The 15,865-nt window shown below is 38.9% G+C and overlaps 1 protein-coding gene across 4 annotated transcripts in view; it reads right to left on the reverse strand.

The window, feature by feature from the left end:
* Window positions 1-3,040: 3,040 nt before the first annotated feature.
* Window positions 3,041-15,865, reverse strand: part of Helz (helicase with zinc finger) — a 172,277-nt gene continuing 159,452 nt past the window's right edge. For all 4 annotated transcript variants that reach the window (XM_078041842.1, XM_078041844.1, XM_078041843.1 and 1 more), the window contains 2 exons: window positions 14,270-14,522; window positions 3,041-10,664 (listed from right to left, as the gene is read on the reverse strand). In XM_078041842.1, coding sequence (XP_077897968.1) covers window positions 10,330-10,664; window positions 14,270-14,522 — 588 coding nt within the window. In that variant the 3' untranslated portion in view covers window positions 3,041-10,329. The remainder of the gene's footprint in view (window positions 10,665-14,269; window positions 14,523-15,865) is intronic.

The raw sequence follows: 15,865 nt of genomic DNA on the forward strand, positions 1-15,865 counted from the left end.
CTCAGCCTAGAGACCCACTTCTGTAGGTTTGAGAGCCAAGACAAACACAAGGCCCATTACTCTGGTGACTTCAAGTCTTTCCCTTTAGGATCCCTGGTATATTTTTGCACAGACACCTTCAGGCACTCCTCGCACATCCAGAAGGCCTGTCACCAGTGCTTCTGTTCAATTAGGGAGGAACACCACCAAAACTACCTTCTCCTCTGGCTCCCTTTGAGTGGCCAGCTGGCCACGCCCACCTTCCAGTGTCCAGCCCTGGCTCCTCTGAATCAGCCAACTAGTACCACTTTATTCTCAGGGATTAGCAGCACAGTTTCCTGAAACAACAGTTTAAATCAATTTGCAGAGCATCAGTTTTAATGAGCTAAGAGTGAGGATAAAACCACATAGGTTTTGCAAGCTGCAGCTCCTGTTCAATTTAATTACCTCTCTCTGCAGATTTAACATCAACCAGAGCCTTAGACAAAGGGGAATTTCATCATGTTTCCAGAGCCCTGCATGGCAGGTATATGCCTACAGACCAGCCTGTGCTAAAGGAGGCAGCAACCATCAAAATTGACATAACCATGGTGAAGCTGTCAAACGAAAGGTTCTAACAGTGATACCTGGTAAGGCACAAAATACATGTGAATGCTACTACCACTGTCACTGTTCAGAGAGCTGTGTGGAGTGGGTGGGGGCATCACTGCAGAGGACAGCTTACTCCTCCTTCACCCTAGGCCATTGCTCCTGCCAAGGGCTGTCATCTGGCCACACTGTGTTGGCAGATGACACCAAGGAGGAGGGGGAAGCATCTTTAAGCTGTTCTTTCAATCAAATCTTGAGACCCGGCTGCCCCAAGCATGGAAGGCCGTTTTCTGTATAAGGTATAGGGCTGGTGCTATAGGTTTAGAGATCTGAGGACATGACCCCTGTCACCCAGAAGTTCACAAACTCTTTAATACAAAACCTGTGACAAGGCTTAATTGCAGGCACAGAGAGAAGCGGGGTTAATTCCACCAGTGAGCACAAAGAGGTGAAATTTAGTCTTGATTAGTAAGTAAAACTCCCAGAAGTAGATCTGGGGACTGGGTTTGAGGGCCAAAGAGCCTGAGCCAAATAGAGCAGCAAGAAAGTCAAGGGCCTGTGCAGGCAGAACGGGACTAGTCCACCCCAGCCTGCGATGGCAGTGCCCAGGAAGGAGACTTGGGATGCCTTGAGAGCCCAGCTAAGAAATAGGTTGTGGTGGAGAGCCATACGACTCTCCAGAAGAGTGGCCCAATCAGATCAGGTCCACAGAGGTGCCTGGCTGCCCTGGTAGGATGAACAGGAAGTGAGTCAAAAAGTGAATTTCCACCCTTAGGGAACTGACTGGTCTGGACAGAACCTTGGAAGTCAAGCAGCGGAGTCAACTTCTGACCAAGCTTTCCTCAGACGCTTATAATCAACCACAGGCCAGGCACTGTGGCACACTCCTGTAATCCCAGCAGCTTGGGAGGCTGAGGCAGGAGGATCACAAGGTCAAAGCCAGCCTGAGCAAATTAGTGAGGCCCGAAGCAAAAAAACAAAAAACCCATATATATATATATATATATATATGGCTGGGGATTCGACTCAGTGGTTAAATGCCCCAGAGTTCAATCCCTGGTATCAAAAAAATAAAAATAATAAAAAAAAAAAACACGGGGCATTTGGATGTTCCAGATTGACCCAGTTCAGGGCAGACCACTCACCATCCCACCTCTTCCACCAGTCTCCATCCCCGGTGGGACCTGACACACAGCATTTCCCACCTTGCTTGTTTTTTCCTATTAGCTTCACACCTTCATATCAATACCAAAGGACACCAATGAGGGGGTCATTTGCACCTTCCCACTGACAGTGGGAGCTGGGATTACTTCATCAGGAGCAGACCACAGCGCAAGGAGACTTCCAAATTCACTGGACTTTACATGGAAAGAACTATTTTTCTTTCCAAAATTCAAAGATTTATGCCATATCAATTTAACAAAACAAGATAACTAGCCTAACAATGGATTCAGTGGGGCCAAGTAGCTCAATGGTAGAGCACTTGCCTAGGATGTGCAAGGCCCTAGGTTCAATACCAGCACGCAAACACACACACACACACACACACACACACACACACACACACACACACAGATTCACTGCAATGATGTGGATTTTAAGCTGTCCTTTCAAAAGGCTGACTATCCTATCTACTTCCATTTATAAACCTTAAGGTATATTCAAGCTAGATTTATAGTGCCACAATAATAGGATGTTAAAAATAAAATAGGGGGGCTGGGGATGTGGCTCAAGCGGTAGCGCACTCGCATGGCATTCAAGGTTCGATCCTCAGCACCACATACAAATAAAATATATTGTGTCCACCAAAAACTACAAAATAAATATTCAAAAAATTCTCTTTAAAAAGATAAAATAAAATAGGGTACACAAAGCATTTAGTGACCTGCTAATGCTTCCTAAAATTTCTATCAGTCAATGCAAACAATTATTTCTCCCCCCAAAAAACAAGACCCTGACTCAGGGCAATTTTCTGCACAGCCAGAAAAAAATATATTTTTTTTTATAGGTGAATTAACACTTGTCACAAATCACTGTGAAGTGCATTATTATACCTTCATAATATATTGATGTACATTAGGCTTATGAGTTCTCAAATTCGGGGCACACAAGCCCAGAATTAACAACCAAGTGATTTGTTAAGACTAATTCACGACATTTTTAACAATTCAGATCCTTGTTGAATGACAATTTGAAAAGGGATCATTTTCTCACTGACCAGGTGAACTGTCAGGTGACACTTTAAAGCCTTAGGCTTTTGCTTCTGCTGAAGTTTGGGGGTTTAAGTCAAGTCACAAATTCCTGGCAACTAGAATCACAACTTTACAAACTGATGTGAAGTTTCTCCCTTCCATTAGTTTTACCATTTGATATGAATAAAATTGAAACATTCAATTTCTGTGAGAGGTTTGAACTTAGAAGTAAAAGGAAGCAGAGAATTATAGTTCACACACATAATAACTGAATCTTCGAATTATTAAAAAGGCATTTTATTATAAATACATTTTAGTTGTAGCAGTAAAATACATTTTGTGTTACCATGAATCTTTTAAAACAAAAGAACTTCACTGAGACAATGACCACACTGTAGGAACTGTAGACCCCAAGTTGAAAATTTGTTCTAAGGAACTGAAGTAGCTAAAGTAATTCCAAAAAACTAGGTTAGAAAAGAAGAGACACAGACAAGGAAAGAAGAAAATAAAAATCCTAGAGAGTAGCTTTGGGGTTATTTTATGGTACAAAGTCATTTTTACTTTAAAGAATAAACTCTTCAGGTATTAGAGCCTCTTAGATGAGGTATCATTTACTGCAAAGAAAAATAATTATGCTCAATTCGGTGGCAGTATAACCGGTGCTTCAAAGAGATGGAAACTGACCAGTTCAATTTTATATGGCCTCCTTTAGGAAAGCTTTCCAATAAGAACCAGTATGAATTTGCTAGGTAACTGATCCTATGAAGTTAGATGAACAAGTTAGAGAACTGTATTTTTGAAGCATTAAAAAAAAAAATCCTGTGTCAGTAATAACAGGACCCTTTAATAAAATGCAAAACCCATTACCTTTATAATTTAGAGAAGTATTTTAATCACCATATTTACCTAGGATACAACTACTACATACAACCAGTACCTTCATGGGCTTCAAAGAATCAGGTCAGATGACTGGCACAGAAATCAGATACAGTACGTGATGTACATAATGTCATATACATGGATTTATAGGAGCAGGTGTGATCCTGGATATTCAGGACCCTTCCTCTGTAGTGAGAGGTGGGGGTGCTGAGAAACATCCTCAGGTGTGACACTTTGGAACTTTAGCCTGGACAAAAGTGCCCTCTGACCTACTGAAAGATATGAAGAGGTCTTTGCATACAAGTTATCATGCAAGGCCAAGTGTAAGTAAACCTAAGCTCCCCAAGAGCTGGGACTACATAGAGGAACCTGTGCCCAACAGACCACCAACCCTCCCCGGAGGTCATCAAGCCTTTTAACTAGGAAGTACTGTTTGAAGAGTTCCACAGCCGTGCATTCTAGAAGATGGTCATCATGTGTACTTCTAGGCCTAAGTCATTCTATACTCTAATACCTTAAAAATAGATTTTATTTTTCTGCTAGTTATCTCAGTAAATTCAAAGCCAAACTAAAAACCAGAAGCAGAGCCCACTACCCCCATGGTGCAGTCCAGGTTGGATATTAAAACAACACCACACAAATGTAAAAATATCCAAAGACCTGTCAGATTTACTAGGTGACAGGCAGTTTCTTTCTCAAAAATAACTTGCTCATACATGTATATTTATGAATAACTCATGCTGTGTAGGTGGTAGATTCCCCAAAACTGATTTGCAAACAGATTTTTTAAAGGTAGCAAAGAAATCAGAAACAATTATTTACTTTCTGCCATAGACACCACCTCTCCCTAACACCTGCTGGCATGGCAGAGAATCTAAAATAACTTTGTTAACCTGAGAAACACACGATTTGAAAAGCAAATCCTTTGCCCTCACCCTTCCCTCCCCCCGCCAAAAAAAAAAAAAAAAAAAAAAGCCTACAGAATACATTATTTGGGTATCATCTATCATTTTCAATGCTCCATGTCACTGCCATCTCAGGACAGGGACTCCTGTACTTAGTGCCTCGATAAATGCAAAGTGCACTCTCGTGACATGCTGATGGCTTCTTTCCATAATTCTCGTCTCCTCGTGCAGGGATCATCAAGATCGACTCTAAGCACATCAAACACACACACAGCTCAAAGCCCAGGCAGCAGTGTACACAAAACCAACTCACCCCGGAGGTGAAAAAGCTCCTTCACCCTAATGAGGAAGAGCAGCATAGACCCCACTGGGGAGGAGAAGAGGGGTGGCAGCCAATCCAAAAGCAGAGTCTTTCTCCATGAATGTGCCACTCATGGCATCAGAATTATAAAAATGACTCAAAAGATCAGTTGTTGTTTTTTTTTTTTTTTTTTTTAATATTGAGTAAATAAATGCATGGCTGGAAAGACCTTCAGACTTTCTCTAGACCAGTGATTCTCAAAGTGTGGTCTCTGGACTGGCAACATTGCTGGGAACTTGTTGCATACGCCAGTGATCAGATTCCAGCCTGCTAGAATCAGGAACTCTGGGGTGGGGTCCAGCAACCTGTGCTTCAACTAAACCTTGAGGTAAGTCTGATGCTGGCTAGAGTTTGAGAACCACTTTTTTTTTTTTTCCTTTTTTCATTTATCCTGTCACAATTCTAAAATCTTAAATAGGACAGGTTTGTGTATAGATACTACTCTGTTGAAACCTATGTCATTTGCCACCCTTCCCCCTTATTTCTCAAACATTAACGTATTAATAAAAACAATTATTTTGTAAAACCAAAAATTTCTTAAAAGATAATATTGATTTCCCCTCCTATACATATTTCTAAGGCAGGCAATCACATGCTAATATGCAAAATAAAATACAGAAGAGACCTCATACATGAGGTAGAAATAGCTAAAAAGACTCCCCAAGAACATAATGAAAATTTCATAATATCGTTTAATGAACTCATAGAATTATATAAAACTTACTATGCTTTATGCTTAATATTTGTATCAAAATAAAATCTCTCTGTTGAACAAATCCCAAATAAAGTCTGGTCTAAAACTCTGATTACTGAAACTATATGAACATCTCTGGGTTTTCCTAACACTCCAGTTTTAGAAGGTCTAGAGTACCACTGTATAACTGGGTCTGGGATTTAACCACAGTTCACATTAGTAAGTCTAGATTCTTCTCTTCGGTACCTCCTTCAAAAACAATTAGGAGCTCTAACAGCTGTTTCTTTAAAGATCATTCAAAAGTTGATATTTTCAGGAAGTTCAAAACTTTTAAATGTTACATTAAAATTGGTTTTTAACATGTTTAATTCAATATTCTAGCTTAATGTAATAACATAATGCCATTTTCTGAATGTGTTTTTAAGAATGTGAAACATTCGTTAAGATTCTTTCTGTGCAGCAAAGGTCTTGAGATTGCTAATTAAACAGGGGTGAAAGTGGTAAGTGTAAATTTAACAGCTTTACAGTAAACTTTCAGCAAATAAATGTCCACTCTCACATAGATGGACAACTGGAGAAGCCTATCCTGCTGGGCGCTGTGAAGACTGAGGTGCTACCTACTCTGACGCCTTCACAACGTGTGGCCACCACCACTAGGTGATATTTTGAACAAGATATTATAGAACACCGTCCAGGGATTTCTAGCTTCTAGGCTGTCTGAATATGGATCATGGGTTAGGAGGGGAGAGACAATCAGACCCATGAAGACTTTGCCTCAGGATTCAGGAAGACACCCAGGGTGATGAGGAAACTGAGGACTTTCTTATGTTAAGGGGATTGTTAGCCAGAAATAAGGTCTGGGAGATCAGAGCAGATAAATTATGACAAATTGAGGAGCTAGAAAGAGGAAAAAAGGAGATGGTCAACCTAAGTAACTGTTTAAAGCAGCAATTCACCTTTTGATATATTCAAAGTTTTTAACATGAATTTTGTGAATTTTTCTGGGATTCCTTTTTATAAAAACAACCTCACGATGGAACAATGCTACCATGGCTGTTTCTTTTTAAATGGCTATTTCAGGAAATCTAATTTTCTTAATAACCATACTAAAATTGATCTGGATATTGTTTTCACACCCTGACTTTTTGCCAAGATGGCTAGAGATACATTCTTTTATGAGTATAGCTTTGCTCTTGAGGTGAAAAATATTGAAAACATATAAAATCAACTATACTAGAACACCACAATACTATATATTAATTATCTCAAAGTTAGAAAATTCAGTTAGCTTTCTCAGCAACTTCAATGCCTTCATAAACAAGGAAACTATTTTCATAAATAGGTCTTAGAGGTTGCTGTGTTTAAGTAGGTAATGCTTAGTCAGTGGGAATTCTACTTATTTTACTTATTCTGCAATTCTTTGAACTGAAAAGACCAGTTGATGTTTACACCAAACCTGAACTTACTCTAGAGTCTCTGATGATAAAAACATACTGCCAGCAGTTTGGTATTTCACAGACACAAGATGACCTGGACAAAAAGCAAAGCTGCGTAAAGAAAGGAAAACTGGGGTTATGTTAGTTTAAATGGTCAATAATTAACTACTGGACTAGTCAAAAACAAAGCTCTGCTCTAACAATCTGACAAAGCATATGCCAAAGCAACAAACACCAGAAAATATCCACATTACGGTGAAAAAGGCTCTTCAAATCTTAACAAAAATGCATTTTTAGATCAGGAAAAAAATTAGCATGAATACACACTATTACCCCAAAGAATTGAAGATTAAAAGAAAACCTCTTTAGTTGCACTGAAATTAAAAAGTGAAATGAATAAAAAATAGTTCTGGCAAGAACAAGGAAACTTCAGAGTGATTCAAAGAACAAAAAAGCAAAAAGAAACCATGCAAACAATCAACCTCTGTTTTGGAAAAGGAAGTTGGTAATAATTGGTATTATCTCAGAGCTATCATCAAGTTTTCTTGAAAGTGTGTCTATGTTTTCATTCTGAACTCTAAGGTTGAACCTAAGATATGGAATAAGAAAACAAGTTATTTTTATAAGTATGACTTTTGTGTACCTGCTAATCGTACCCAAATGCTGCTAAAGAGCATAGAAGCCAAGCCTCATTTCATTGGAAACTTGCAATGATTTTTGTAGCAAGGCTTGCTCAAAACCATTACAAGACACTGTGCATGAAAAAGATTCTTTAAAGCACAGCTGGAAAGAGGGCATTAAACTGAGAAAGAGGAAGCTTGTTAGGGGTTAAAATGAGCATTTAATCCAGAATGTCAAAAGTGTCGGATGGAAGCATTCAAATCCTTGGCTAGCTGTAGAAGAGGGAGATGAGGAGTGCCTGGGCACTTGGAGCATGGACTAATAAATAGCTCTGATTGTTCATTTTAGAAATAACTGCTAAAAAAGAGAATGGCAAAGCCACTTACCAGCTTCCTTTACCCACTTCCCTCATCAATACATTTATATGAGGTGATGTGCACATGACCTCCTTAACTAAACAGACACATAAATAATTTAAAACTGTTGAAGATTCAAGTATGGAAAACCGACAATGAGGCAATAACCTCATGACAAGAGGTTAGCAGAAGGCCCAGACAGTACAATTCTGTCTTCATATCATCAAAATGCTTTGGAACATTCATCCAGCTTGGGTTGTCCTGCATACTGCATGGGTGTAAGGGGAAATCGTCACTGATGGGACAACTATCTTTCACAGACATCTCACATTGGGGTGACCTAATTTTCAATCAGGCTATGTCTTGAGCTTTGTATAGAGTTCCAAATACATAGCAATATGGCACAATTCTTCCTTCCTCTGGCTGAAGTAGGCTAAGCAAAACTGACATAGCTAAACGTGCTCATGTGACCTTGTACAGATAAAGCCAGGGCCATTGTTCACTCACTGGCTGCTTTCCACCTGTGACTGACACATCTGCAGTTTCCACATCTACCTCTGCCATCCAGACAGAAACCCACAGCACTCGCTATGAAGCCACTACAGATGAACCGTACTCTGGGCAGAAAGGTAGAACAGACATGAGGCACGCTTCATTTGTCCTGCAGCTTACTATCCTTTAACCAAAGGCACACATTCATCCTAAATTATCTGAGGACAACAGGGAGCTGTAGCTGGCCAACAGGAACTAACCTCTAGTCACTTAAGAGATATAAGTAGCTTTTCTTTACCCTTGTCACTTTCAACCCTGTTTTAAAAATGTATTGTGAATACAGGATGGTCTATCAAAAGTAGTCTTCCAAAAAACTATTTTTGAATGGATCCTCAGGGAGGTTCAGTTCATATGAAATGTTCCCGGCCTTATCTTATTAAAAAAAAAAAAAAGTTACACTGTAGTTTCAAGGTATCTCTGAAATACAAAAGTATCACTACTACATCAAGAAAATGATCAGGACATGCATTGCTTCAAATGTATAATAGGACCACAAATTTTAAGAGGGTAAACATTTTCCTTTGGATTTTACCAAAGTTCATTCAAAACAATTGTCAGACTGTAGAATATTTAAGATAGTTATTCAAATTTTATAGTTTTTTATAAGTTCAATAGGGATTTTTTAGAAGAATTGAAATACATAAAAACAAGAGTAGTTTCTGCCCCAAATTCTGATGAATTTTGATCAGTTTTGACAAACATTATACTTTTTCTTTAATGATGTTCCTCAAACAAAACAACTAGCAAAATATTTGAATTGCCATGTATAATGTCACATTTTAATGTAAACATCAAATAAGGTACCAAAATTTTTACTGGAGGGAAAAAAACCCCAAATCTTTAAGCGGCACAATTCTTTATACCACTGGAGTTGGGGGAAGCCAGGTTACAAACATTTACACATGCATAGTGAGAAAAAAAGGGTTTTACTAAATTCACGCATTTTTAAAATAGTTATCAAGTCTACTAAGCACCAACAATCCTAAAAATTTTTCAGCTTCATGATTTGTTTAAAAAAAAAACACACTATCAAATTAACATTAAAAACAAGCTTGAAGTGTAGCTTGTCCAAAAAAATAACTAAGTATGCCAATGTTTTTCACATTTCAAAAAACAGTGGCACACAAAATACGCCTGCAAAGAATGCCTTTAATTCTCTCCTACGGTGGATGGAGATTACAACAGCATATCACACAGAGTCTAAAACTATAAAAGTTTCAGAATGCAGCATCCTGTCACAAAAAAAAAAAAAGCTGATAAAACTTAAAAGTATTTAGAAGATGCTGCCCCTTTATTAAAAAAATTTTAAATGAATTTGAGCAAAAATAACATACATTTGTACATCAACTGGCCATTTCTGGTACAGAAACCCAGCATATGGTAATATTATTGAATAAATGTAAATGCTACTTACAATTTTTTTTCTTTTTAAATACATTTTAGACAAACTTTTTTTTTCTTTTTTTATAGTTGCACAATTAACCTCTTAGCTGCTAGCTTGATGCAAACATATGTAACAATACACAAATTCAAAAATATCTTTTATTCTACATAAAAGCTGTCAAAATTCTGACTCACATCAAAAATGCAAAATAATGGAATATACTTTAAAAAATTAGTTGCAAGTCTAGCAGCAAAGCAATTAAGTGAGAACATATTTAATATTAAAACAAAGGAAACTGTGCATCTATAGGTGAAGTCCAACTACCTTAATTCTATTCATACAAACAGAAATTAAAACATTCTCCCTTGAGGAAAAAAAGTGATTATTTAAAATAGGAGTAAAAGCCATTGCTGCCGGAGGAGCTCCCCAAGCTGAGTTCCTGGAACAGAGACAGGGGGTCACTGCTCTTCTTGGCCTGCTCAGGTGGGGGCCTGGGCTTGGGGGGTGCCCGCAGTGCGCTGGCATAGGACATGGCTGGCTTGCTGCCTGCCGGACTCTGCTGGCTGCTGCTGTTGGCCGACTCTGCGATCTGCTTGTTGGGCATGAGGGGTGGGAACTGCCCAAGATGCTGCAGCATGTTATAGTTGAAGGAACTGGACACCTCGAGGTTTTCAGACTTCAGTTGATCCTCAGGGGGTTTGATAGTCTTGGGTGGAGCTAAAAGCAGAGAACAGCAACACTGGATTAAGGACCCGCCCGGTGGTGTTCACACGTATCCCCAGCTCAGAGGCTCAGAGGCTCAGAGGCTCAGAGCTAGGAATCATCTCCAGGAACTTGGGGAGAGACAGTGTAGCCACAAGGTCAAACTCCGGCACAAAATGCTGCAATCACAACACCTCTAACCAAACTCCTCTACCTATTAGACACATGAGGGGCTGGGATAGCTAACCTAGAAAACTAAAGGTCAAACATGAGTGGTGTGACTTTACTTTGTGTACAACCAGAGACATGAAAAAATGTGCTCTACATGTATAATATGAATTGAAATGCCTTCTGCTGTTATATGTAACAAATTAGAATAAATTTTTAAAAAACTGAAGGTCAAATGTGAAGCCTTGCTGAGAAATAAAAAATAATTTTTACAATTGTATTTTTATACTTATCATACTAGCTGCTCACAGATTGTAAATATGTTTTTGCCTTAAATAAGAAAGAGGTACATATGCAAACTTCAGATCAAAATAACTCAGAATACTATCCTAACTAATCAGTGACACAGATCCCATTTTCTCACAGTGCCGTGCTTCCCTGTAATACAGTATCAGCAAGCATGAAGTAAGTGAGGAAAAGAAAAGGCTGTAAGCTGCCACATTCCCTATCATCTGCCTGACTTTCAAGACCTTTGTTTGATTTCATCATTTCTAATCAGTGCTGTTGCCCACAAAACCATAGCTTTTTTCATTCTTTATCAGAATTTAGATAGACAGAAACCTGTAGCTCAGTTATGTGGAGCCTGCTCAAAGCCATAAATGTGCAACTTAAAGCTACTTAAACACACAGGAAAAAGGAAGAGCAATCTGAAGACTGATCCACAAAGAAGAGCAGAAGAAAGGAGTGAGTCCACAAAGGAAGCCACGGGGCCTGCTCAGGGAGGTCAGGATAATCACATCTAGTACCTGAGTTTTTACTAGAGGACAGGCACTTTGTGCTGTGTACTTTATACAGAATAAATATCTCAGAAAACCATCCAGGTGGCTTCCTGTACCTTCCTGCCGATCAAAGTCTTTGTACTTGAGCTAGGCCGAGTCAGTTCTGTTTCCTGCAGGTGTAGCTCAAGACAACTACCAAATAGAGGGAGAATGGATATTTCCCTCTCTAGATCTACAAGTCTACGATATTTAACAAGGTGCTTCTACTCCTGAATTCAAAATAAGTTTAGAAAAAAAGAAAAAAGAAACCCTGTTGCCAGGAGTGGTGGCCCTGTGGTCCCAACTAAAGGGGAGCTGGACCAGGAGGATCACTGGAGCCCAGGAGTTTAGGGCCAGCCTGGCAACATAGTGAGACCCTCTCAAAACCAAGCAATCAACCCTGTTAAGATTAATATATATATATTATATATTAATATATATAATATATATATATATTAGTTGTCAATGGACCTTTATTTTATTTGTTTGTTTATTTATGTACAGTGCTGAGAATCAAACCTAGTGCTTCAGATATACTAGGCAAGCATTTTACCACTGAGCCACACCCAGCCCGAGATTTCTTTTTCAAACCCATACTAGAATGGTTTATTATTTCCTAAAACACTGGTAAAACTTGATAGACACCACTTCACACCCAATATGACAAAGTTTTAAAAGCATTTTAACATCAGAAACAGTTGCCTGATAGTATATGGAGTTCAGGCAAAAATATTTCATTTTTAATATTTCATTTAGCCAATATACTAACTATATAATATATATATATTATATATATAATATATATATATACTACTATTTAAAACTTTAAAATTTAAAAAATTGTTCAAGATTATTTTAAAGGATTTAATATTTTCCTAGAACACTGATCTCTTTTAAAAGCAACATGATATGACTTTCTTCACTCAAGAAACAAATCTCAAAACTCTTACGTGGTGATTATTTTCTGTCTGATGTACCACCACCACTATATTTCTCTAAAACAAATAAATAACTCCAAAAAAACAAATGAACAAAAATAAACTTATGAATAAGAAGTTATGCTTCTGAATACTGGTGATTTTGAATTGATTTTTCATCCTTAATTATTACTTTCATCTAAGAAATACTAAATATATCTCCCAGCAATAAAGAAAGTAATCAGCCTGTATTTGCAAAAAAGACATAATAAATGACTTGAGCTTTAGGGGTCTGTTCAGGAACTTTCTACCCTATCAGCTCAGGTCAAATTTTAAATTATTTTGGCTAAAAGCTAACCTAAAACTTAGGTGAAAAAAAAAGAAAAAGAAATGATGTTATTTTAAAATTTTTTATAATAAACAAAATAATGCAAAAGTAACAAATTAACACCACTGATTTGTAATTTACATGTTTTAAATATGCTAACCTGAATGTATTTACATAACATCTTAAAAATGACTAAGCAACCCTAGGCAAAATATAGCTGTTTACACATAGTAAGCATTGATGAATGCTGAAAGATGAAAATGACAATGTCCCTTACTATGAAACAAAAACAAAACCTTTCACATGTTTTTGCCCTAACACGACCTCTGTTCTAAAAATATGCTTATGCAGCACTTTCTCAAAAATGGGTCAGTTACAGAAACAATAGATTCACATTCTAAAGATGAACAAAATTAATTTTGATGCTACCAGAACAGAAAGATCTCAGACTTGTTCACAGAGATCAAGGTCTATGGCCCACAAAGAGAACACTGGAAAACTGAGGTAATAGTTTCTTTATGTTCAATATAATTTTTAAGAAAAGGGAAGAAAGTAAAGATGGAAAGGAGTGCTGTTCTGAAGTCAAAGAGAAAAGCTCTGGACCTTCCAGGTAGAGTTCCAGTTCCAGAGCCTTCTCCGCTCCCAGCCTCCCGCACTCTTGTTCATCAGCTGTGGACACCTGTGTCAATGTGTGGATACACACAGGATTCCTAAACCCGATGGAACGCTGCTGGCCTCCCATGGCCACTGCATCATACAGCGCACTCTCACAACCAACCCTTAAAAAGTGCTTGCCACCCAACCGACTGCCACCCTTACGCCTGATGGAACAAAACAAATCTCCCTAAATAGAAAACAGAACTTTCTCAAGAGAAAGTGGTTCTAAATATTTAAAATTATATTTTAAGTTCCATTACTTCTTTTATTCAATAATAGATCAAAATAATCAGTTTTTAAACAAGGATATATCTACTAACCTTCCAGACAATGGAAAAATGGAATCAACATATTCCTAAATTAATATCTATGCCCAGGGCACAACCTCTGAGCACTGAATACTGTTCAAAGATAATAATGGAAATGGGGCCTCAGTCCCTTCTGGACTCATCTCCTGGGCCTTCATAACTCCCCAGCTTATTTCTCCTTAGACCTGATAGCAAGATAGGATTCCTCCTGTCCAGCATAAACCCTCCAAACTGGACACCATCGCATTTTTTCTAGTCAATCCATTGACAGATAATACATATTGCTTTCTTCAAAATATTCTTTATATGCCTGGAATCAGATTAATTTACTTGTACTTTCTTCTAAGAAAGCAAGCCGTGTAAACACTCAGGCCCTGAGGAGTTAAAACCACTGTACTTTGGGGCCCCACCTACCCTGCCTTACCTATCAACTCTCTGGGCTGAGTTGTCCTGCTGGATCCATTGCACGGAATGTTCTGGTAGGGGGCCGATGAGGTGGTGTTCGCCCAGGACTCTGAGGCTGAGAAGCTGAAAGAAGGTGGGTCACCGTGGTCCTGCAGCTCTTTACATGGCGCCAGGCTGTCTGGGGGAGCACTTACTTCTTCAGAACAAGGCTGGACTGAGCTAGATGAGATTCTTCTTTGGTACAAGGGCCGACCAGGTCCTCTGGGCTCATACTACTCAAAAAAAAGGACATTTCATAAGTTGCAACACCTTATTCCACACTCCTTCCCATTTCAGGCCCACAGCAACCTCATTTTATTATTAAGCAGAAAATCTCAAGAATGTTCTCTTCTGTGACTGAAAAAAAAGCAGTCTGAACACTGGACATGGTGTCAGCAGACTGGGGTTCAAAACTCAGCTCTGTCCTGTGAGACAGTCTTGTGACAATACATGCCTGATTTCTGATTTTGTTCCTTTATCTGTAAAACACAGGAGTTGAACAAGTTGTCTCCAGTTCTAAAACTCTGTTCTAGGTATCAGTGGAGTAAGAACACAAAGAAGCAGCACAGCTGTTCAAAAGGAAATGGGCGAAGTTGCCACATATCAGCTGAATCGCAGCTTCTTGAGCAGAGTCATCTGCTCTAGACTCTCGGGGCCTTCACAACTCCCCAGCTATTTCTCCTTAGACCTGGTGGCAACATAAGATTCTTCCTGTCCAGCATAAGCATTTCTGACTGGACTTCACTGCATTTTCTTTTGCTTGTTCGAGTGACAGAGAATATTCATTACTCAAAATATTCTTTACATGCTGAAATCAGATTAACTTACATATATTTTCTTCTCTAAATGTCCTGAATTTGCACAACCCCAAATCCCTTACTCTGCAGAAAGCTATTTCCCAGCCATTCTGAGGCTTCTTAGTTACCTAAGCACTCTCATTTGTCATTGCCTGCCTCTGGTGACCCTACTCGGTGTCAGTCCTAACAGCACGGCTGTGTGCAACAAGATGAGGCAGCAGCTTCTACCTGGAGGCAGGCCAGGTGTGCGGGACTTCACGCTCTCCTTGCACCAGCAGTGTGACCCTGGGCAACTGACCTAACCTCATGGGGACTTCGTCTGTAAAATTAATTACCCCCAGTACCCTGGGACTGTTGAGAGAATTAAATGAGCTAAGTGTGCATAGCATTTAGATTCATTTCTGGTGCATAAGCAGGGTTCCTGTTTTACTATAATGTAAAGATGACATGATCCATCTTAACTGACATGATGGGACTGGCTTTTTATAGTTTCTCCCAATAATAATAAATTTGCTCTTCAGCTTGTGGTCAATTTTGATTCTGAGGAATCTTTCTTTCACCAATATTGTACGTGGAGGTTGGATTAAAGAGAAGAGAGAGAGATGATAAGGCATAGTGATAGTAGGATGTTTTTTGGACAGGTAGACACCCTCAGGCCAATTAAACGGGGAAGTGTGGGTGTAAGCAATAACAGTCTAAGGGGAAGACCCAAGAAACCACTAGGATACAAGGCAGGGAAGAGAGTGTGTGTGGTCGGAGTAAAGGGCAGAGACAGCAAT

The sequence above is a fragment of the Ictidomys tridecemlineatus genome, chromosome 3 (genome assembly GCF_052094955.1).
Source record: "Ictidomys tridecemlineatus isolate mIctTri1 chromosome 3, mIctTri1.hap1, whole genome shotgun sequence".
NCBI lineage: Eukaryota > Metazoa > Chordata > Mammalia > Rodentia > Sciuridae > Ictidomys > Ictidomys tridecemlineatus.